General features: G+C 42.9%; 1 protein-coding gene across 12 annotated transcripts in view; it reads left to right on the plus strand.

Moving 5' to 3' along the window:
* LOC309625651 (uncharacterized protein) overlaps positions 1-23,672 on the plus strand; it is a 178,681-nt gene that overhangs the window by 118,575 nt on the left and 36,434 nt on the right. For 7 of the 12 annotated variants that reach the window (XR_014242633.1, XR_014242634.1, XR_014242635.1 and 4 more), the window contains 3 exons: positions 10,023-10,177; positions 11,389-11,414; positions 12,267-12,396. Coding sequence is in view for 5 of the 12 variants with exons in the window: in XM_082385693.1 (XP_082241819.1) it covers positions 10,023-10,177; positions 11,389-11,414; positions 12,267-12,373 (288 nt within the window). In the remaining 7 variants the exon portion in view is untranslated. Of the gene's footprint in view, positions 1-3,433; positions 19,965-23,672 lie in introns of those variants that run through there. The other 5 variants (XR_014242632.1, XR_014242637.1, XR_014242638.1 and 2 more) reach the window with 4 other exon arrangements.

Here is a 23,672-nt window from a genome sequence, read left to right on the forward strand (position 1 = left end):
AGATCCTTGCTGGGTAGAGTAATCCTCGTTGTAGGTTTTTCCCTTTCATCACTTTAAATATGTCCTGCCACTCCCTTCTGGCTTGCAGAGTTTCTGCTGAAAGATCAGCTGTTAACCTTATGCGGATTCCCTTGTATGTTATTTGTTGTTTTTCCCTTGCTGCTTTTAATATTTTTTCTTTGTTTTTAATTTTTGATAGTTTGATTAGTATGTGTCTTGGAATGTTTCTCCTTGGATTTATCCTGTATGGGACTCTGTGCTTCCTGGACTTGATTGACTATTTCCTTTCCCATATTAGGGAATTTTTCAACTATAATCTCTTCAAATATTTTCTCAGTCCCTTTCTTTTTCTCTTCTTCTTCTGGGACCCCTATAATTTGAATATTGGTGCATTTAATGTTGTCCCAGAGGTCTCTGAGACTGTCCTCAATTCTTTTCATTCTTTTTTCATTTTTCTGCTCTGTGGTAATTATTTCCACTATTTTATCTTTCAGGTCACTTATCCGTTTTTCTGCTTCAGTTATCCTGCTATTGATTCCTTCTAGAGAATTTTTAATTTCATTTATTGTGTTGTTCATCATTGTTTGTTCGCTCTTTAGTTCTTCTAGGTCCTTGTTAAACGTTTCTTGTATTTTCTCTATTCTATTTCCAAGATTTTGGATCATGTTTACTATCATTACTCTGAATTTGTTTTCAGGTAGACTGCCTATTTCCTCTTCATTTGTTTGGTCTGGTGGGTTTTTACCTTGTTCCTTCATCTGCTGTGTGTTTTTCTGTCTTCTCATTTTGCTTAACTTACTGTGTTTGGGGTCTCCTTTTTGCAGCCTGCACGTTCGTAGTTCCCGTTGTTTTTGGTGTCTGCCCCCAGTGGCTAAGTTTGGTTCAGTGGGTTGTGTAAGCTTCCTGGTGGATGGGACCGGTGCCTGTGTTCTGGTGGATGAGGCTGGATCTTGTCTTTCTGGTGGGCCGGACCATATCCGGTGGTGTGTTTTGGGATGTCTGTGACCTTATTATGGTTTTAGGCAGGCTCTCTGCTAATGGGTGGGGTTGTGTTCCTGTCTTGCTAGTTGTTTGGCATAGGGTGTCCAGCACTGTAGCTTGCTGGTCGTTGAGTGGAGCTAGGTCTTAGCATTGAGATGGAGATCTCTGGGAGAGCTTTTGCTGTTTGATATTTTGTGGAGCCAGGAGGTCTCTGGTGGACCAATGTCCTGATCTTGGCTATCCCATCTCAGAGGCACAGGCCTGACACCCAGCTGGAGCACCAAGACCCTGTCAGCCACACGGCTGCTAGTGTTGGAGGGTCTCCTGCAGAGGTGGGGGGTGGCTGTGGCTTACCGCAGGGACAAGGACACTGGCAGCAGAGCTTCTGGGAAGTACTCCTTGGCATGAGTCCTCCCGGAGTCTGAGGCCAAGTCTTGAAAGCCAACACTGTCCAGTCAGAGCGCTGGGCGCTGGAGCGTCCTCAGAGGCAGCTCCAGGAGAGTCTGGGAAGCAGGGGGTTTGCTGTGGCCTCTCCAGATGCCCTGAAACAACTTCTGCTCTCCTTCAACTTCTGCTCTGCTTCTCCTTCTAGCACATCCTTCTGTGCTGCTCAGTGTCCTCGTCCGATGGCCCCTCTGGAGGTGCCCAGGCTCAGCATCTGCTCTCATCTCATTTTCCATCTAAACAGACATGCTTTCTTGCCTGTCTTCTTATGACTCTGCGCTTGGCTACGAATAACCTGATAAACTTAGTCTAGTTGCCATGAACTGTGCGCGCACGTGTGTGTGTGTGTGTCCATGTGCATGTGGGGGTGTGTGTACATGTATGTGTGTGTGTATGCATAGAAGCATAAGTGCAGGTGTTGCAAAAGATGTTAGTGGTTGAGCTTGTTAAACTCCCAGATTCGATTTAAATTTTAGCAAACGTCGGTGATGACCTAATCCCAGAAAGAGAGTCCTGGGCACAGAGTCAGGACCAGTAGGGAACGTTGCCCAAGGAATTTGTTTCCTCTGTCTCTCAGGTCCTGCAACATCGATATGAGTGGCCTGAATATTATGTTGGCTTTGAAAATAATATTAGAGAGAAAATGATGTGTAGGCCAAATCCAAAGGTCCTGATTGACCTAAGCTTCATGACTAGTGATTTAAAAAATCAAAATGCTTATTGTTGGAAGAGGACTTCAAGATGTAGGGGAGATACATAGTGGCAGAGTTTTGAAAGCTTTTGATCTTGCTTTGTGCATTAACATTACTGAAGAACATCCTAGCGGCCCCAGTGGCTGAGCTGTCTTGCACCTCTCACCCCCGGGGCATCTGGCCGAGCCCGAGCCGAGTAGCTTGAAAAGGTACTTGGCCTCCTGCCAACTCCTCCATCTCTGGTTAAGAACCGACTCACCTCGACCAAGTGGTGTTGAGTCCTAGTTCTGCCTCTCACCAGCTCTCTTAGTTTCCTAAATCTGAAAAACAGTGACAATACTACCTAATTCGCAGTGTCATTGAGATGAGTTGACAACACAGGTACATGGCTAGGTGCATTGCAGGCTTACCTACAATGTTAGTTTCATTTCCCACGTAGTCAGTTTCCTCATGGTAGAAATGGGGCTCTGACTTACTCAAGATTTATTCCAGATCAGCGCAGATATTTCTATGTACCAGTACAATAGAAATTGACAGAATTTTACCAATGATGGCTGATTAACAAAGTTAATCCTCAACAAAGTCCGTTTATCATCCCTGCTTTTTCTGGAAAGGCAGAGGCCAGGATTCGTGGTATTAGGGTAGATGTGAGCTTTCAGGCCGTCAACTTGTAACAAATTATGTCCAACACAAGTATGGTAATTTTGTGACAATTTTTACTCTGCAGGAAGTTGAGATGAGATGACCGAATATATAATTTTCGTGTTTCAACTTTTCTGCACCACCTTATTATCTTTAAATAGAAAATAATGTACAAACAAAATGGTTAGGTACTCTTTTTTTATTCTCATTCTTTTTCTGTGAGATCTCTTCAAAACCTCTTGGTCTTCAAGCTGTCTACAAAATATTAAGGGCCAAAGTTTCAATTGGCCTTCTTTCCCTTGCCTCCTGTTATTTACGGGTGCTGATCCTAAATGCTAAAATTCCAATTTACTAGTGTAATTATCCAATTTATATGCATAAAGGGGGGTGCCACTCACAAAAATTAATGCAGCCCGAAGTACTGCAGGTAAGGCCAGTTCAAATGTGATTCTCACTTAACATATTCAGGCCTGACCGGGAACGCCACTGGCTAGATTATTTTAGTTACCACATCTCTTAATTTTATATCAGTGCCATGATGGGGTCCTGTTCTGAGTGCCCACAGAGGGATTCGGATTGGATCTTGTAGGTGGCGGGGAACTTTGATGGGTTCTTCAGGAGGGTGATATAATGGGACTGGAATTTTTGCGAAATGAATTTGTTCACCTCTGCAGGGTGATTGGCAGATCCTGAGGTCTGGAGACACAAGGGGAGGCCATCACCAGTGAAACCATGTGGGCTGGAAACCATGGCCTGGGGATCTGGAAGGGAAATGCATCTGACAGGTAGTGGGTGGATAAAGAAGGTTAGTGATGGCTTAATATTCATGCTGACTGAGATGACTCTAATAGTCCCAAGTTGCCCAAGAAAATAATACAGGGTTTTGACTGGAAGGGGAGGTGATTTAGGAATTCCTGCTAGGAAATAAATAGTAAGCTTGGTAACAGCATGGTCTTTGGTGGCAGGGACCACATCTCCATTCCTGTGTTCCCTGTATTTTATATAGTGTTATGACCTGAGTGCATAGATGCTCAATAAAAACTCTGATGGATAATTGACTGAATAACCTGTGAATATTTGAATTATATAATCACAAGGCAAAGCAGGTCCAGGATGGCTGGTTCAGGGTTTTGGCCATTGAAGGTTTACACAACTGACAATTTTCACTGTATAAGATGGCCAGTTAATAGAAGACGTGCTTAAACAGCCTGTTCCAGAAATCTGGTAGACTTCTATTTCTCCGGCTTCCTTGATCTGCTGTCTGTACGTGGCTGGGTTGCAGGCTTCCCCTCACTCTGCTGTTGGGCAAACAGTGAGAGAAAGTAGAACTCAGGGTCTCTAAACCTGGGTTGGTATGGTTGTGTTAGGAGACAGGAGGGAACCTATGTCACCTGGGAGCCACATGGATTGAACGTTCTAAAGTCACACTCATGAAGTCCCCTGAACGCCGTTCTGCAGCTGGATTGTGCTGGCTGGTGCCCAGTGATGACAGGAACCCTGGCTGCTCATCAGATGACAACCAAGTGGACGCCATAAGCCCTGAAGTTATGCAACACTCATATCTGCCCTGAGTTCACATCTATTAAAAGCTGCTTGATACTAGAGTAAGTTCTATCTTTGGACCTGGCAAGCTTTTTTTGAGATCTTAAAATGACTTGCCATTTAGGAAGGCAAGAGTCCAAAGACGGAGGCTTGAAATGACCACGGATTTGGATTTGCTTTTCCAGTGTCCTGCAAAGAGGAAATCTCCCTTTTTCTTCCCTCCCTTTTCTCTCATCTCTTTTTCTTGTTGGTTCACCACCCTGTGGGCCTGGTGCTCATTTATTCAACAATCTGTATAAATTTAACATCAAATGATTAATGATTTCCCTGCCAAATTTAAGGAGACAGTTGCACTCAAACCCCTCTGATATCAGTGGCATATTTAAAAGTCTAATTTAATAGGAACATACTTGGCTTTTTGATTCCTTTTGATTTGCCTTATCTTTTTTCATCAACTTAGGAGATTTTTCAGCTACAGTCTTTTCAGATTCTTCCTGACTCTCAGTGTATGTAGGCGCCCTGGGCACCTTTATTTATTTATCTTTTTTGAAGATTTTTTTTTTTAATTGAAGTAAAGTTGATTTACAATATTACGTTGCTTATATATTTTATATATAGTAGTGTGTACCTGTTAATCCCAAACTCCTAGTTTATCCCGCCCCCCCCCCCCTTTCCCCTTTGGTAACCTTAAGTGTGTTTTCTATGTCTGTGAGCCTATTTCTGTTTTGTAAATAAGTTCATTCGTACCATTTTTTTTTCAGATTCCACATATAAGTGATATCATATGATATCTGTCTTTCTCTCCCTGACTTACTTCACTTAGTATGATAATCTCTAGGTCCATCCATGTTGCTGTAAATGGCATTATTTCCTTCTTTATTATGGCTGAGTCCCTGGGCTCATTTAGAAGGGAACATGGTAGTGAGAAGGTCAGAATGTGCCCTTTCTGCTCTGGCAAGACAAAGATGTTCGCATGACTGGCGCTGCTAAAAGCAGGCTCCTGTACTGGCCTGTTTATCTTCACGGGTCACGTTTGAGGAATTCTTTCTATCCCAAGTCTCCTGATAGGGAAAGTGAATTCCAAACCCGAGGCCAATACTTTGAAAGGTTATGGGAAAAATAAATACTTCAGTGTCTGCAAATAATCCTTTCTTGCTACAAGAAAAATATATCTATTAATAAAATAAAAATTGTTGTGCAAATATTTCTTCAAAGAGAGGCAATAAAAATGACAAGGCGCTTCACACGAAGGCCTCCAGCCCGTGGTAAATGTCCTGAGTTGCTATAAATGCTGTGTTAACCCCAGAGTAAAGCGCTTGTCAGACATGAGATCATCAGTCGTGGGCTCAGGGAAGCAGGGTTTGAGTAGAGGGGTTCCCAGCTCGTAGAAAAGCCGAGCCAGAGATGGGCCTTCTCAGTGCATTTGCCTGACTCCTAACTCCTCTGCTTCTAGAAGGTCTGAGTGAGAAGGGAATGGAAAGAAATGACTGGAGGGTCTAGGCCTGGTACGCACCTGGTACATAAACAAAATTCAGGGTCGTCAGTACCTCTGGCATCTTTTTAGGCTCTAACAGCCAGAAAGCTTATTTTAAAATCTATAACTGGGAAAATATGAGATGTTAAATATCTACTCTTCATTATTTTTCTTTTTCTTTTACCCTTCTCCCTCCTTCAGGTAGAGGGATATTTGAAACTGCTAAATATTTCAAAGGTAGTATTAAGGGATTAATAAGCTGGAATTTTAAATTCCACAGGTCTGGAAGTATCTTTAGATACTTCTAAGCCTTTAGAAAGGCTTCGGCTAGTTTGAGATACTTGGGGTTTGCACTTTTTAAAATAATACAATTAGGAGTCAAGTAAATGTCTTCAGGAGATGTGGAATGATAAAAACAAATCTTCATCTGTAAAACTAAAATTTTTTAAATACATATCTATTTTCTAACTGTAATATATGTGGATTGTAGAAGTGGAAAATAAGAAGAATATAAAGAAGAACGTTTTAATAGAACTATTCGTAATCCTACCACCTTTAATTATTTTGGGAGTCTGGCAGAGAAATACACATTCACATACACAAAGAAACTACACTAGCATCATATTAAATATACAATTACATGTCCACTTCTTTCCATGTAACATTTTTTATCTTGAGCATTTACCATAACATTAGCTGTATATCAGAAATGCGGTTTTTGAAGACCGAACAGATTATTATCTTATAGATATCCCAAAATTAATATTACTTCACTGTACGCCATTTAGTTTCCAATTTTTAGTTATTATAAAGGTTTACCTCAATGAACAATTGTGTATGTGCTTGTGTGTAGATAGCTGGATAAATAGATCATTTTCTTAGAATAATGTCTAGAGAAGAATTACTAGGTCAAACATTATGAGCATTTTTGCAATCCAAGTTTGGATCCCAGGTCAGTTTTTCAAAGTCATCCATGCCAGGAGTTGCTGATTTGAGGCCAGTTTCCTTTGGCAAGGGTTGGACCATCATAATGGGCAATTCCAATTTATGATGGGTATCGTCCCATTTGGCAGACTCAAGCCTCTGTCAGCTCGGCAGCAGTGGGTTCCATCCAGGCCTGATTTTACCTCCACCTGCCCAGAGTTCATTTTGGACCCTGGAGGAAGGCCTGTCCATCCACAATGAGTTCATCATGGGCAGAGGAAACAATGTTGGCCATTGAGATGCTGGTTGGAGATATAAACTTTGTGCAGATGCTGCATCTCTCCTTCAGTTCACCAGCTGCCCCTGGAGAGCCAAGTGAACTGCTTACCTCTCAAACGCCCTTCCTATCCATATGAGGGAGAAGGATAACAAATGTCTACTAGATGAAGCAATTTATCTTTAGAAAAATAAGAACTAACGTGGGAAGAGCATCTGTGGAAGGTGCTGTATTCTATTTTTGGCAAAATGTGAGCATCTATGGATAAATTGCTTTGTCTACAGCACATGCAGATTTTACCACCTGTGAATTTAATTGAGTCGGTACCTAAGTACTGATTTAGGTAATATGCTCATTTATAAAGTTGGTGCCTGTGATTTATCCTTATAACAAAGAGGAGTTGGTTTTCTTTGGATTTTCAAAGTTAAAAACATGGTTATCTTACTTTAGGCTAGTTTAAAGTTTAAAGGAGGGCAGTGACCCAGGGTCATCGGTCACTTTGTGCAAACATCTGTTTTCCTCTGCGTCACAAAGAAACGTAGCCTCCCTGTTTTCAATTATTACACTGTTCTTGGGGCTTCAGGGAGTCCCCGTTCTAGCCACTGTTGGTTCCCCAGGCTGCCCTCAAACAGCAGCGCTGAAATGGCAGCCAAGGTGGAAGCCAGGTTTATCAGGCAACAGGGACAATGAAAAGGACGTGTTTGGGAGTGAAGCAGTTGGCAACGTCCATGTAAAGAACATTCAGGTGTTTAATAGCTACGATTGCACTCGGAACCCCCATGGGAGGCATCCACACCGTGCAGACATCACTGTTTTGCCTCAACAAGTCAGTCTCTCTGTGGTTTGGGCTGGAAGGTGACGGGTTTCTGGATGTGTGCTCTGTGAAAGGAGACATGGCCGGTGTCTCCTTCTTCTCCAGCCTCAGAGCCCAGCACTTGGCCGAGCCCACACTGCGGCTAGGAATCCATGGGAAAGGGCCTTAACATACAGATATTTCCTATAGCATTTAGATTTGTACTAGGGAAAAAAAGCCGGGAAGAGGTGCCTCTGCTGATCCCGTGGCTAATTTTCTTCCCTCTAGTGAGGATGTGTATTAAAATTAAAGCAAAAACATTTTATAAAAAATATTTGCATTCCAGGTAAACTTCCTGTAGAACATCACATAGAACCCTCTTACTCACTGTCATTGAATCAAGGAGTTGCTGTGGACCTTGAGAGATCTTCTCTCTGATCTGATGCCTTTCAGTAAGTGAATGAGCAAGTCACCCAGAACAGACCAGGCTCATACTTTGTTCCTAAAGAGCCCCATGATGATAAGTATTGGCAAGTATGGGAGGAAATGTGTTCTCGCTAGACACTGCTGCCTATAAGTTGGTACTTTCAGCATTGTCTGTAATCGAAAAAATTAAAAACAGCTTAAATATTGACAGTAAAGGAATAAACTCTTTAGATCCTTTTCATGGAATACTTTGTAAAAGGTGGATCAATATATACTGACATGGAAAGATAAGCAAGATGAATATTTTTGAAATGAAAAATATAGAATAATATGTATAGTAGGATAGTATCTGTCATATATAAATAGAATGCTCCCCACTAGGTACATGTACTGGGTGTGGGCGTGTGCGTGAACGTAAGTAAAAGATCTGGAAAAGTACAGAGAAAATTAACTATTGTGTTGCACACATTTTGAAACAGAAATTAGGTGTGGTGGGGAAGAGCGTGGTCTAGGGGAACCTCAGCTTTATTTGTAATGTTTAAATTTTGGATAACTAGTGTTTATTTATTACTTGTATAGTTCATTTATTTATTGCTTTTAATTTACTTTTGATATTACACTATTACTTCATTATAGAATTTACATATTACACATTTATTATTGTATATATTTTTTAATAAGGTAGAAGAAAATCTCTTGAGGGCAAGGTAGACAGCAAGCGCTCACTACGTACGTGTTGTCATAGAGATCACCAAATGCGGTACATTGTTTCAGCGTGTCGCATCCTGGATCGCAGACCTTCTTGCTTTGTCAAGCTGAAATCTTTCCCATTTTAGCTTGAACTGATGCATATTTTTCCGGGGTTGCCCTCCTGTTGGGCATTTTGAAAATTCAGAGAACGCGATCAGCATTTCCTGCCTGTGGCCAGCCCTCCGACAGGCCTGCCTTCAACTTAAGCCAGCTTCGCCTTCTCCCTGGAGGGGAGAGAGTTCTCAGCTCTGCTCGCACAGCTACTGGATGGCGGTGTGTTCACCGGCTGTGCTCACTTGAATGTGAACGCAGGCGCCTGCGCAGTGTTAGCCTCGGGACTCCTGGTCTGTCCACATCTTATCAGTGGCACACAGGAATGGTCCCTGTTGGCTGAGAGGAAAAATTAAGATTTATTTTTCTTTTTGAAGGTGATTGACCCCGGGAAAGAGTGCCCAGCACAGAACGTGAGCTGTCAAACTATCCTGGGGACAATTAGTTCTCTGCGGCTCGTCGCATATCAATACATATGTGCAAATTTAGAGATTTAACAATTCAAGCCAAACATACTTATCTATCCACAGTGGGGAAAAATGTTCACAGTAGATTATGTGAACTGTCGATCCAAGTTCTTTTTAACACATGAAAACAGCTGTCTTACTTTTCTCACAAGTCAGCAGCCTGTAGATTTCTATTACCTGAGTCAAATTTAACACAATTTTTTTTTTTTTAAATGATGAGCTTTATGATGAGAGACAGAGAATTCCATCTTTGGTTGGTGGCAAGAGGGTGAGGGCAGCAGGATGAATCTATGGGAAACAGTACAACTATTCACAGAGAAGGTGAGGTGCCTCAGTCTTTAATTTCACTCTTTGGCCCTGTTGGGTTCCTCACATCAAATAACGATGCTAGTCTCAGCCCCATCCCTGCCAATTGAACCCCAGAGTGATGTTAAAATGATAGCCAGCACCGACAAATTCTAGAAGCTTTCCCTTCTTTGACAATTTCCGAATATTTAAAAAATGTCTTTCTTAGGTGGTTTCCATCCACACAAATTGATGAAAAGCATATGCTTTACAGAATACAGCACCAGAGGATGACGGAGGAAACAGGAGTCCTGACCTGCAGGATGGACTTCCAGCCCATCGTCCCCTCTACCAGCAGCAGCTCCTTGTGTCCCCATGGGAGCTCCACCCCCCGAGTGCCTGGCTAGGTGTGGTTTCCTCTCTCCTATGGTGAGAGCAGGGCCACCCACAGACTGGGGGTTCTGCCCTTGTTCCTTCTCTTTCAGGTCCCCACAGAGGGATTCCTGGATGGAATCGTCTCCCTCTCTCCTGTGCCTTCCTACATCCCAAGGGAGTCTTGAGAAGACACACACCCACCTCTTCCCAAGTCAGGGTCATCTGAACACTGAAGAACTCCTTCTGCCCATGAGTTTTTCAGGGCCCTAGAGTTACTTACAAGTCAAATTCCTCCCCCTAGCAGCTGGAAATATTCCTGTTATTTTGTCTGTGTCTTTTAAGATACCACGTGATAAACATGTAGCCAACTGTAGGTTTGACGTGGCGGAAACAGGCTCTTAGGTCCAAACCCTGGACCTTGGCTGTGTGGGATGTCCTGTCCACAGAGCAGGAAAACAGGAGGGATTTGCGGCCTCTCCTCCCCTCCCTGTGCTGGGCCACTGCTCTGGCCACACCTCCTCTGTCTGAGCTGTTGCAGTGGCCTCTGTCTAGGTTTCCAGGCTTCTCCTCTCTTGCTATGTCTCCCATGTCTTTCCCTGGTTCCCTTGTATTGCCTGCTGAATAATATTAAAATTATTTTAATAAAACCTCATTTTAGTATACAGAGGCCCTTTACTACAATATGCTTGCTGCCTATCGTAGGCTAATTGTGTGCCCCAGTGAGATTCAAGTCCTATTTCTGATACCTGTGAATGTGACCTTATTTGGAAATAGGGTTTTTGCAGATGTAAATGGTTGAGGTGAGGTCATCCTGGAGAGTAGGATGGGTCCCAAATTCAACATGACTAGTGGCCTCTTAGGAAGAGAAAAAGAGAGACAGGGACATTCACCCAGAGGGAGCAAAGCCATATGACTACAGAGACATGTGATGCAGCTACAAGCCAAAGGATGCCAAGATTACGAGGAGCCGCCAGGAGCTAAGAGACGAGCACGGAACTGGCTCTTCCTCAGAGCCTCCAGAACGAACCCATCCTGCTGACACCTTGATTTGGACTTCCGACTTCCAGAACCACGAAACAATAAATTTCTGTTGTTTTAAGTCACCCAGTTTGTAGTAATTTGTTAGAGCAGCCCTAGGAAACTAATGCATCACCTCACCTCCCTCCCCATCCTGAACCCAGCAAAGCAAACACTCCACTGCTCTCTGCACACACCAGCCTCTCCTCAGATACCTGTGTCTCACCAGGAGCTTTTTTTATCTTCAGGTCTGGCCCTGGAGACCACAGAGAAGGTAAGCTCAGAAAAAAAGGCAGTCAGATTCTGTCAGACCATAACGACCTCTGACTATGAGATGTCTACTCCCCAGGTGGAGAAACTTACGTGGTCAGATAAAAGATTTATAATACAAATACAATACAATTTGAAGCGAATTATAAAATAGACCAGTGAAAATTAACTAGCATGACATCTGTATAGTCCTTCCCCATAGAATTTGAATGTTTGTGGTCACTATTGAATGCGGGGGAATCAGAGGGTATGGGTGTAATAAGACTGGGAGCCCCAGAGGAAAGGTGTCCTCAGAGGAAGCCTGTCTCTGGTCAGGTTACCTAGGAGTGGAATCACTGACACCCAGGCAGGAGGAAGCCCTCACAATAGGTAACTGCTCTCAGCTCTACCATGTGCATTGGACCACATCCATGGTCAAACATGGCTTCAACCTTTGTGGTCAGACTCTTCTAGCTGCAAGGGGGCTACAGGAAATTTGAATACATTTCCATTTCTTTAAGTTTCTTTCTTTTGCTCTCTTTGTCCATAGATACTTTCCCTGACTTCAGTTCAAGGAAACGCTGTAAAGTTTAAGTTTTCCCCCCCTGCCACGTTTGTAGTGCAAGTGGCACTGTGGATGTAACACAGAACAAACCTGACTCCATACTGGATCTCTTCCTTTAGCTCTAACCTTTGGGCTCTGCTGCCTGTGCTCAGTCATGTGGGCTCCGCTCCTTTTGTGAAAGAATGTTGCCTATAGCCTGAAATATACAGGAAAGCCCATTCTCAAGGCTCTGACCTTTAAAGGTATAACACTTTTCCATTCATATAGAGATAAAAAGTTGCAGAACAGAGAATAACAATTGTCTTGTTGGAGGTTTACAGAAACGCTGTGAGCAGACCTATCTGGAAAGCTGCAGGAACAAGGATTCCACACCAAGAAGTTTGCAGCAACCAGCTACAGCCCCTCCCCTTTTAGTCTAAAAGAAGCCTGAATCCTCACTCAGGTAAGATGGTTCTTTGGGACACTAGTCCGCTATCTTCTCTGCTGGCTTTCTGAATAAAGTCACTATTCTTTGTGACTCTCAGCTTATTGGCCTATTGTGTGGTGAGAAGTATGAGCTTGGACTTAGTAACAAGGAGTCATCCATAGACATACATAGATAGAAAGAGTTAGTATACAATTGAATGAATGAATGAGTGGATGGAAGTCTTTCACTAAATTAATATGCTGAAGCTTCTCAACCTGATGTCTTTCACAGGGTGAAAGCAGGAGGAGAAGATGCCTGGGTGGGTGGCGCTTCCCCGGAGGCAGGCGTGCCCTCTGGGATCTGGGGAGGACAGCATCTCTCCCTTACAGGAAGAACAGCTGGTACTTCTTCCACTGCTTGGTTAAGAAGAAATTCTTTTCAGAAATCATGAAGGGTTTTGTCTTTATTAAGTTACGGATTTTTTTACGTTTGCATATTTCTGTTGTTTTCTTTTTTTTTAACTCTAGGCTGTACCCATGGGATTTGTGGAACTAATTGGAAACAAAATTTCTGATACTCAATCCAGTCAGCCTTTTCCCACATGCTTGCTTCTTCAGAGGGACTAGAACCTTCTCCAACTTGAGGACAGTACAAATTGCAGCTTCACTTCAGAATCAGAACGAAACATGGGTTCTAGTTGGCTCTGTCAGCCCCAGGCAAAACTGGGTACACTGCCTTCGCACCCACCCTTTTATGATTGCCTCTTAGCTATTTCTGAGCTACGTGGAAACAACTGCCTGCACGTGTATACACAGGCACACACACACATACACACAGAGGCATGCAGAAATACCCATGCTTGTTTTCTGTAGGGAAAATCCTTTATTCCACTTCAGGGAATGAGGAGTCTGCCGGCACCACTGGCTCAGTCTGGAAGTGAATGAGCGGAACCCCGTTTCAGCGCAAGGCAGTAGCCAAGGCGGCACAACTGAGCAGCCCAAGTATTTACTGTTGCGTTTGTTGTTGATTTGGAAAACAAACAAATGTGTATTGACGTAAAGCAATATAAAAATTCGATTCAGGCATACTGACTTTTTCACACTTAGGCATCAGAGAGTAGCTGAGAAATGAGAGATTCAACCAGTGATGGATGTGTGCCAGCCCCTGGTTGTAAAGCACATCTGAAGGCTTCTCGTCTCAAGTGTCTATCACTGTTTTTAGCACAAAACGAGCGCTCTGGTTGGTGCTTTGAATGTCTTAAGGGGAGTAGATGAGCACAAATTCTTGTGTTTCAGTACATTTTTTCCTCCTCAACCCCTTTGCTCTATCAGGATACACACAGAGGGATCTCTACAAGAAATCCATCCCCGCCACCTCTGTGCTTCACCAGACACCCAGCAGAGACAAGTGAACTACCTCCCCTGACCCAGGACAGCCCATAACTCAGGATAAATTGGAAATGGTGGGAAGTCTGAGAAGCCACCGTTTGGTGCCGATTTCCCAAATACAGATGCGGCTGCTTTTTGATAGATGAACTAGCCTGCGGATTCCCAATCTTTGGGTAACTGCCAACACTTTATCACCGGGGTTCTGCTATCCTCAACTCTCCTTGTCTTCTAAAAGCTTATACTTTAGACCCATGAGCTAGAATGTCCGGAGAATTAAAATTATTGTTATCTCTTGAGATAGTTTATAAAAATGTGAGTTTTCTGTTATATTCACTGTAATCCTCCCATCCTGGGGCCACATCAGGGTGGCCAAGAGCTGCCATCCCATGAAAGTGGGTATCGTTTGATACAGGTGCTTCTTTGTATGTATAGGAAACAGTATGGTCCCCAAATCACAGGCAACTGTTATTTCATGCACTGAGTAAACGGAGTAATTATAGGTTCTGAAGAGACAGGGATTGTGGATTGAAGCCGCCTCAGTTTGGGCTTTCTTTTTGTGGAAGTGTTTTAATTATATCTTTAATGGCCTAGAATTCACAATAAACTGAAAAGGCAGCACATTGATATTCTTTCTGGGGGTGTATTGGCTGACTGTATTTGTTTTGTAAAATGATACAAGGAAATGGTGAGAAGGCTATAAATACTTCGGAGGAGATGCTTATCTCCCTCTGAAACTGGCAGATTTCTAACATCAGGGTGAACCTTGATGTGTAGCATTTTAGGTTGTTTATGGGGAGGGGCATAGCACCCTTTTTCAGTTTTCAGGGTCTGAGAGATGGATTTCTCATGTTGGTCTTCTAACAAATATTGATTGTAGTCATCTTGTGTAGCTTCGGTAAGTCTAAGCTATAAAATAAAACAAGAAGGTTTGTACTGTTGGCATTTTCATAATGGGAAGTAGTTGAAAAGCATTATCTTTTACCCAGACTTGAACTTTTAAAAATAAATTTAGAAGTTTTTTGAAAGTTTAGAAGGATATCATATTCCTTGAAAGGTTATAAACATGTTCTTTATTTCTTGAGCCATATAGAATGCATGATTAAATGAACTGAGAAAACATATAACAGTGCCTACAAAATTATTTTTATTGCGTTTGATGCATTAAAAAAGAAAGGATATTTTAAAATGGAGGCTGGTAATGACTTCCTTCCGGAGTCTCCTATGAGTGTGTTTATCCAATGCCGATCAACCAAGCAAATCTATGACTCAGTCATGTTAGTGGGGGAAAAAGTGGGTCAAAGCAATTACTTGGCCTTACATAGCTACAAGGATTGGTTAAATGACCAAATTTTTTCACTGGCCAGTAGGTTTGGCATGATGTCTTGTATCTATAGCCCACATTAGTTTTGGAGGCAGAGTAGACCCAAGACTGAAAAGACTATCTGATTAGCTCCTTTGCTTTCTATATGTTTAGTATTATTTTCCCGCTTTTCTCTTTGTTGAGGACAATGTGATTCTCCCAGGCTTCGCAGGAGCAGCTTACCTCCTGACACTCTCCCATAGCCTCATCCACGACAAGAGAACAGAGAAAAAAGTGAAGAAATTCCTCTTTATAGATTCATGGATTCTCTTTTTACTTGCTAGAATCATCTAACACCTACTAGACTATCTCACTGGAGATTGAGTATTGGTTTATATAAAAGTGAAATTCAAGGGAGTATTATTATTCTGTTCAATTTTTTTTTATAAATTTATTTATTTTTTGTTTGTTTATTTTTGGCTGCGTTGGGTCTTCATTGTGGCGCGTGGGCTTTCTCTAGTTGCAGGGAGTGGGGGCTACTCTTTGTTGCGGTGCGCGGGCTTCTCATGGCAGTGGCTTCTCTTGTTGCAGAGCATGGGCTCTAGGCACGCAGGCTCAGTGGTTGTGGCTCGCGGACTCTAGAGCGCAGGCTCAGTAGTTGTGGCTCACGGGCTTAGTTGCTCTGCGGCATGTGGGATCTTCCCAGACCAGGGCTCGAACCCGTGTCCCCCACATTGGCAGGCGGATTCTTAACCACTGCGCCACCAGGGAAGCCCTCTGTTCAATTCTTAACACTGCAACCCAGTTTGGTGACAATGTCCTGAGAGTCCTGATGTGACTCTTCTAGGCATCTAGTTGCATTATGAGGGGAACTCTCCTGGGGAAAGTCTCAGCCTAAGTAAGGTATGTATTGAGGCGCGTGGAAGAACATTATTAAGGGCAGTCTAACATCTGTCTCTCTAGTATCATTCACCCAAAACCGCAAAGGCTCAAACAGCAGTCCTAGGAAGAGAAAGCTATAATAAAAACCTCAACGACACAGAAAAGAGCTGTTTTCCTAAGAGCCCCGTAACAAACGCTAGCGGCAGTAGCCTCGTGGCCAGCCTGAGAGCACAGCGCCAGTGTAGACAGACGGCACACTCTCCCTTTAAGCTTGTCGCTGGGATGTGAAACAGCTCCAGCAAAGGGCCTTCGCCCCAGCACTGTAGCAGCACAGGTATTTCTGGGCAGGTGCATTTTCATGAGCATTTCAGGCTCTGGTGCCATCTCAGAAGTACCGCGGTGGCACTGGAGCCTTTAGACACTGGTGGAAGGACCAGCCCACTGGCATCAACTGTGGCAACTTGTGTGTCTGTAGCAACTGGAAGCATCTCAGCAAGAAGCCAGATTAAAGGACAATGGCAGGCACCGCACAGTACCTGAGAGGGCTCAGTCACCCAGGAAATAACCTGCAGAGTCCCCTGGGAGGGCGCACGAGGCCTGGAGGAGCAGGCCAGGCTGCATTTGTGTGGCCAGAGGAGCGTGAGACGAGAAGTTCCGCTCTGTCACAAGGACAGTGACCTTACTGCTGTTCTTAGGCTGGGGGCGGCGGTGTCACCAAACGTGCGCCGTGTTTCAAAGGTTCAGACTAAGTTGCTCGGAAAGGCTATGGATTTCTTGTATCCCAATCTGTTGGCAAGAATCGCTTTTTGAAAATCCGAAGAGAAACTCTTTCAGTGCAGAGTTGCTGTCAAAACCGTGTTATCTCATCAACCGGGGTGTCAATTAAACTGGGCTTGAAGAAGCATGTTTGTAGCTCCCCATCATGTATGATCTCTTGGAATTTCAGGCAGCAATCCTCCACATATAGTGCATGCAGCGTTTCTGTCATAATGTGAGAATGGGAATCATATGCTCTGCCTTCCTGAGGGGGAGAAAAATATTCTCTAATGTTTTCCAGAAATGACACTGTTTTTCATTATCTGGTGCATTTCATGTCTGTCGTTCAGCTCAGTACCTTGGATTCGCATCACGGTGGTTGTTTCCAGGGGCTGCACTGGGGTACCAGCGTTTTCCTCTGCTACAAGTTTGGCAAGTACGTATCCATTTCTCTTGAGAAAACAAGACTAAATTCTTCTTCCCTGTCTCTCCACCTTACCTTCCGCCACCTCATTTATGCTATGACAAGTGTGTTAGCTCCATATTGAAAACATATCCCCAGAAATACAAAATTGACATCGAAATAATGGACGTGGTTAAGGTACCACAAGCATTTTCTTTGCCGTAGTTTACTGTTTAGACATCAACTTAGTTCTTGAAGGGATTTTGCAAAAATATAATCTCACTGTACGTTTCAAGACAGAAGGGGGCCATATGGTCTATCCAAACCCATCCACCTGTCTGTCCAATGTTTATACCATGGAATTCTTTTCTTCCTTTTCCAGCTCTTTGAATACACCCACAGTGCGTGTTTCACTGTTGCCTTTGGTAGACTGTTCTGCACAATAATTATTCTCTGTATAAGGAAGGTGGGAACCTTTTTTTTTTCTTCCTAAAAGCTGAAGGGGAAAAGGCTGACCATGACGCACTTGAATCTTGTACTAGCAGGTGGGCAGTTAATTGGGAAATGAAAGCAACCTAACCCTAATTTGCAGGCGTTTTCAGATTTCATGAGTAATTGCCATGGAAAAGGTAACTTGGGGGCAGGCTCAGTGGAACTGAACAACAGACATTTCTAAATATGGCTGTGGCATTTGTGACATATGTTCTTTGCCTAGAGGTGTAAGCAAAAGAGAAGGGTTGTTCCTAGCGATAAACTTTGAATCAGAAGATGTAGGACATTTTTCAAAGGAAAGTAAAAGCAAAGGGGGCTGCGGGTCTTCAGTGGAGTCAGACGTTCTCTCTGAGAGCTGCGTGCTGTATTGCAGTGTCGGGTTGATGCAGGTGCTGTTGCCTGAGGCTGACTTTCTCTCCCCAAAGCCAAGAGAAAGCCTGTGCCTGCAATCTTGAGGGGAGAGTAGGCATTTTACCCTCTAGCAGCTTATGCAAGACCTATGACCATGGCTTGCACCTAACAGGCACTCAACAAACAGAAGGTTTGGTGGAAATATGGAAGGTGTGGGCTTCCAAGGCCATCTTGAAGGGAGTGTCCAGACTGAGACGTTTGAAGGACCTAATGTTCTAACTCAGCACTGGCGGCCACGATGAATGGCAAAGAATGTGTTCATTTTTGAATTTCTTCTCCTGTACATCTCTGTCCTCTTTACTGTTGACTCTTCCACCCCAATTTGTTTTTTCTTTTTTTAAGTATCGTTTATTTATAATGTATTAATTTCAGGTGTACAGCAAAGTGATTCAGTTATATGTATATATATGCATATATATATTCTTTTTCAAATTATTTTCCCTTATAGATTATTACAAAATATTGAATATAGTTCCCTGTGCTATACAGTAGGTCCTTGTTGTTTATCTATCTTATATATAGTAGTGTATGTATGTTAATCCCAAACTCTTAATTTATCCCTCCCCTTCACCTTTCCCCTTTGGTAACCGTAAGTTTGTTTTCTATGTCTATGGCTCTATTTCTGTTTTATAAATAAGTTCATTTGTATCAGTTTTTTTCAGATTCCTCATATAAGTGATATCATATGATATCTGTCTTTCTCAATCTGACTTACTTCTCTCAGTATGGTAATCTCTAGGTCCATCCATGTTGCTGCAAATGTCAGTATTTCATTCTTTTTGATGGCTGGGTAATAGTCCATTGTATACATGTACCTCATCTTTATCCATTCATCTGTCGATGGACACTTAGGTTGCTTCCATGTCTCAGCTACCGTAAGCACTGCTGCTATGAACATTGCTGTGGTGCATGTATCTTTTCAAATTAGAGTTTTCTCTGGATATATGCCCAGGAGTGGGATTGCTGGATCATATGGGAGCTCTATGGAGAACAGTATGGAGGCTCCTTCCACTGCAATTTGAATCCTGGATATTTAAGTGCTCTCACCCAAAATGAAACTGCATCATTAATTCATGTTCCTGAGGTAAACCAGGAACCAGGAAGAGTTTTACTGGATTCTTGGCCAAAGGCTGCCTCCTGTGCAAGAGAGCCTACAAAATTAGCCTAAGGATCTGGGATTATGGCCGCGGGACAGCTTTGGGGCCCACATTGTCAGATGGCCCAGAGGCATATTTTATAACCACAGACATGTCCCTGGGGGTGGAGAGATGGAGTCTGTAACTGACTGGGTCCTAAAAACAACTGTTGTGTTTGGCTGATGATACAGCCTCGAATTCTGCCATATGGTGTCAGAGGCTCCTGACCAAGTCATAGCCGAGAGGGGACACAGCAGCCTCAAGGAAAGACTCTCTTTCATGAGGTAGGGAGGGGGTCACTAAGACTCACAGAATGTGTGTAGACTGAGGAAATAATCTTTAATGGGAGTATTTAAGGCATATGGGGAAGCATTTGGAAGAATCACAATTTGACTGCTGGCTCCCCAAGTCCCTAAGAAAAAAAATTCAGAAAAGGTCTCTTTACCATTTGTGAATTATGAAATAAACACATCTCCAGGGGGGTACATGGGTGTGTGTACATATTAATACTCCAGGGGTGTGGGCAATATTGACCCCGATGATTTTCCAAGTATTTGCAGTTCCTCCCCGACTGATTCATCTGAAATCAGTGCACTGTAAATCCTTCAAGGCTGCCAGATTCCTTTCGAAAGGAAGTGTTTCTTCCCATTACCTTTCAAATCAGCTCTCCCGGGTTTAGCCAAGTGCTGTATTTCAGCATGTAAAGGAGAGCAAGAGGAAGTTTGCCTCTCGAAAGGGGGAGAGAGGAGGCCAGGAGAGTAACTGCAGCCACATTAGAGAGGAAATGTGCCTGATGACTTCGCTGGGGCTTTTGTATCCTCGCCATTTACCAACAATTTACTAAATGCCTTTGCTAAACTGCATCTTCTGCTCCCATTGTTCTACGGAACTGAAACAAGCCAGCATAGCATTGTCACCTCTGTCAATAACGGTCACAAAATGGCTTTTCCTCCTTCTGCAGCAGACTACCTGCAACACATAAAAGAGTGCAGTGATGCACCCGAGCAAATTACCCTCCCAAGCTCATTTAAATAACATTTCCCCCTCATATATGCAAAATTCAGATGAATATTTACAACCTCCAGGAATAGGTACCACAGGAAGAAACAAAAAAAGAACGACACACGACCAACCCACCCCAACCCTGCAAGTGTAATCATTCTCAAAATGCTCCCCAAACAAATTGTTCTGGCTGCTGTTGCCCAGCAACAGTCCCACGGAGGTGTTCAGCCCGGGCACGTGTACAGCAGGGCGGGTCCTCTCTGCCCAGAGTGTGAACAGTCAGAATAGCAGCAGAGATGGAAAGCAAGATGCGAGGAGGGTCAAAGTCAGGGTCAGAAGTGCAGGTGGCCGTGACCCTAAAATCAGTTTGAAGCACCATTTGTGACATTTTTCTGTGTTCCACACTTGATGTTCGTCTTGCAATGAACCACCTAATCAGACTTCGGGGACCTTGGGACCTTGGGGTTTCCGGAGTGTCAGGTCAATTTCTACCCATTGGTGTACTGCCCCCTATGAGGCAGACCATTATCTTGGCTTTGGAGAATCTCAAAGCTGTAACGCTCTGAGTAGAGAGAGGATAAAGTGGCTGGGAGGCCCTGACAAAGCTCATCCAGGGCTTCGGCTGGACCCAGTGCCACCCGCCTGTGCAATGGCAACTCCTTTAGAGAAAGCCCACCCCGTGTGAGGGGCGTTTTCCCCAAGGCATACTTCCAAAGGTACAGGAATATGTTTTTATTCCTCTTTCTGATAGATGTACAAGTACAGAAGAAAAAGAGAAAAAGGAAGGACTCGTGTAAAATAATCTATCACCATATGGCACTAATCATTCATCTTAGGAGAGTTATGGAAGTATGTAAGAGTGGGCTACAGGGGACTCAGGCCAAAGCTGGCCTTGATCTAAGGCCTGGGGTGAACTTTCATTGTATTTCTAGATATTTTTTAGGTGGTATGGTAGATCTAAGCAGCAGATGACTTAATTTATAATTGAGATTTTACTTATTTATTGGTTATTAATTTCTGATATGATTAAGGAGTTTTATTAAACAAAATTTACAACTATTTTAGGAAGCAATTAATTCATAATTGTTTAATCTATGACCGAGCTAAGCAAAATAGTGACAATACATCTGAAAACTACCACATAAAATTTCCCCAAGTACCTCTTTGATTAGGAAGCCTCTCCTGCTCAAAGCTCTTTAGTGAGTCTCCATTCCTCAGGATAATATTTCAACCCCTACTTTAGCAAGTTTCCAGCATTGCCTGGACTTATCTTGCTAAGCCTGATCTCCCACTCCTCCCCTTGGTGAAACCTGGGCTTCACTCACCCAAAGGTGAGGCCTGACAGAGCAGAGACAGCAGAGAAAGGGGTCCAGCATCTGCATTCTGGTCTTGGCTCCCTCCTAACTAGTTGTGTGATTAACAAGTGCCTTAACTTCCCCTGGTCTTGGTTTCCTTACAAGAGCCCTGCAGGCATGAGGCGATGCGATTCCAAGCCCCCACACACCCAGACCCCGACTCCACCAGAGCGTCTTACACTGTTGTCTACAATCTCACTGTAGATCCTTCCGTTTCTGTCTTTCCCAATATTGCTCCCTCCTTGTTTACTTTCATCGAATGCTTTTCTCCGTCTGTTTTTCACAGAATGCTTCCTCTATTCCACCCTGGAATATTGAAGGTACTTGTCCTCAGCAAGCCCCTCCTTCAGTTTCCTGAATGAGCTCAACTCTGACCACAGCTTCCTTTAATGCCCCCATGCTGACATCTGCCACCTCCATCTCCAGCCCAGAAGGCCCCCTGAGTTCCAGTTACACGTTTCCAGCTCCACCAGACTCTCCACCGGGGAGTCTCAGGCACCCACCCCTCCCAGCATTTCCAAACCTGAACTCATCATCTTCCTCCTCAAACCAGTTTGTCCTCGACTTTGCACATAACATTGAAATTTGAAGACCTCGTTCTTTCCTTCCCTAAGTCTTTTCCAATCATCCTAACCTCAAGAGCCAGGTCCTTTTTCAGAAAGAACTTATTATACCTTGTTTCTTTCATAATTAACTTGCCCCATATTCTTATCTCTTACTCCCCAAGTAAGCTATTAGGAGCACTTTGTAAAATTTTTAAATTTTATATGGGAGTAGAGTTGATTAACAATGTTGTGTTAGTTTCAGGTGTACAGCGAAGTGATTCAGTTACACATATATGTGCACTGCTTTTGTATTTTTCACAATTATTTGCCAAACGCTGGTCTTCAGAAAGCATTTTTCTCTGTATTGATTATTACTAATGATCCTGTCTTATTAATGCCAGATTTGTCTTTTCTTTCTAGTGCTATTCTTATCCCACCAGAGAGAGGTAAGAGCTGTTAGCCCTCCGTTCCTTTATGTTCATGATAAGGAATGGAGCTGGCATAATTTCTTTTTTTCACTGCAAGTCTGCTTCCCTTATTGATTTTTTCATATTTAAAGAAATAAAGCAAGATGTCATAATGACATTATAGCAAATGCTGTCACGACAAGCATTTATAGTAAAGAAATCCTGGTCTTGTTTATGCTTCCACAGCGTGTCCGTTTTAATTAATCTTGCAAGAGGAACTCAGACAAATTTTGGTTCTCAAAACTACAATATGAAAACATAGGCTCCAAATGCCTTGGAATGGTTTGGGAAAGCTGATGGGGGAGATACGTTATTAAGATGACCTGGTGGCTTAAGAGCTATTATAGTTCATGATTCTGCTTCAGATGCCTGATATTTTCTGCAGAGGCTCAAGCAAAGATTAGTGCTACATTTCTGTGGTCAGTGGAAAAGCCTGGTGTGAAACTTGAAACTAGGAATAAATGAATCTTTTTAAAGACTAAGATTTGGGTTGGGATAAATATCCTACAGTACGCTGGAAATTTCATAGAACTTACCTAATCTGCTCCCAGGAGACTTTTAGAGCTTCCTGCCAGGTTGCAAATACCAGGAGGATGGACTTTCTGGGGATATTTCTGTGCTTCACTTATGACTCTGACAAAAAGAAAAAGTAAAAGGTTGTACAAATGAAAAGTTGTTTAGCAAATTCCTTTGGGCCAGGACAGAGTCTGGACTGGAGTTTAGGGTATACTGTTTATTTAGCACTTAAATTTATAGAACAAAATCTTAGTCCTCAATGAAAATTATATAACCCACTGGAATGAAAATAGTTACTCATCATTTTAAGAATTAACCATTTCTCTAAATGCTTTTAACATGGTGAGAAATATTCTATATCAGCCTTAACTTTTAATTGAAGAAGATCCAATTGGTCAAATATATTCAGCCATCACTCTCAAAATTACCTTTTGGTCTCCAACTCCTCAGGCTAAGTTTACTGGAAGAATTCAAAGGACATATCGGAAGACACTGAATAGAAGATGTGATAGGAACAGATTTAACAAAAGAACCACACTACCTTCGGATTTCTTGGGCTTTTGATATGCATGAACTTAGTTCAGGAAAATTGGGCCTTGGAACAAAATATGTCTAACTTTGCTTCCATTAGGTTGAACAAGTAAAATTAATAAAAGCCT

Source organism: Balaenoptera borealis (genome assembly GCF_965194805.1).
Source record: "Balaenoptera borealis genome assembly, chromosome: 3".
Lineage (NCBI taxonomy): Eukaryota > Metazoa > Chordata > Mammalia > Artiodactyla > Balaenopteridae > Balaenoptera > Balaenoptera borealis.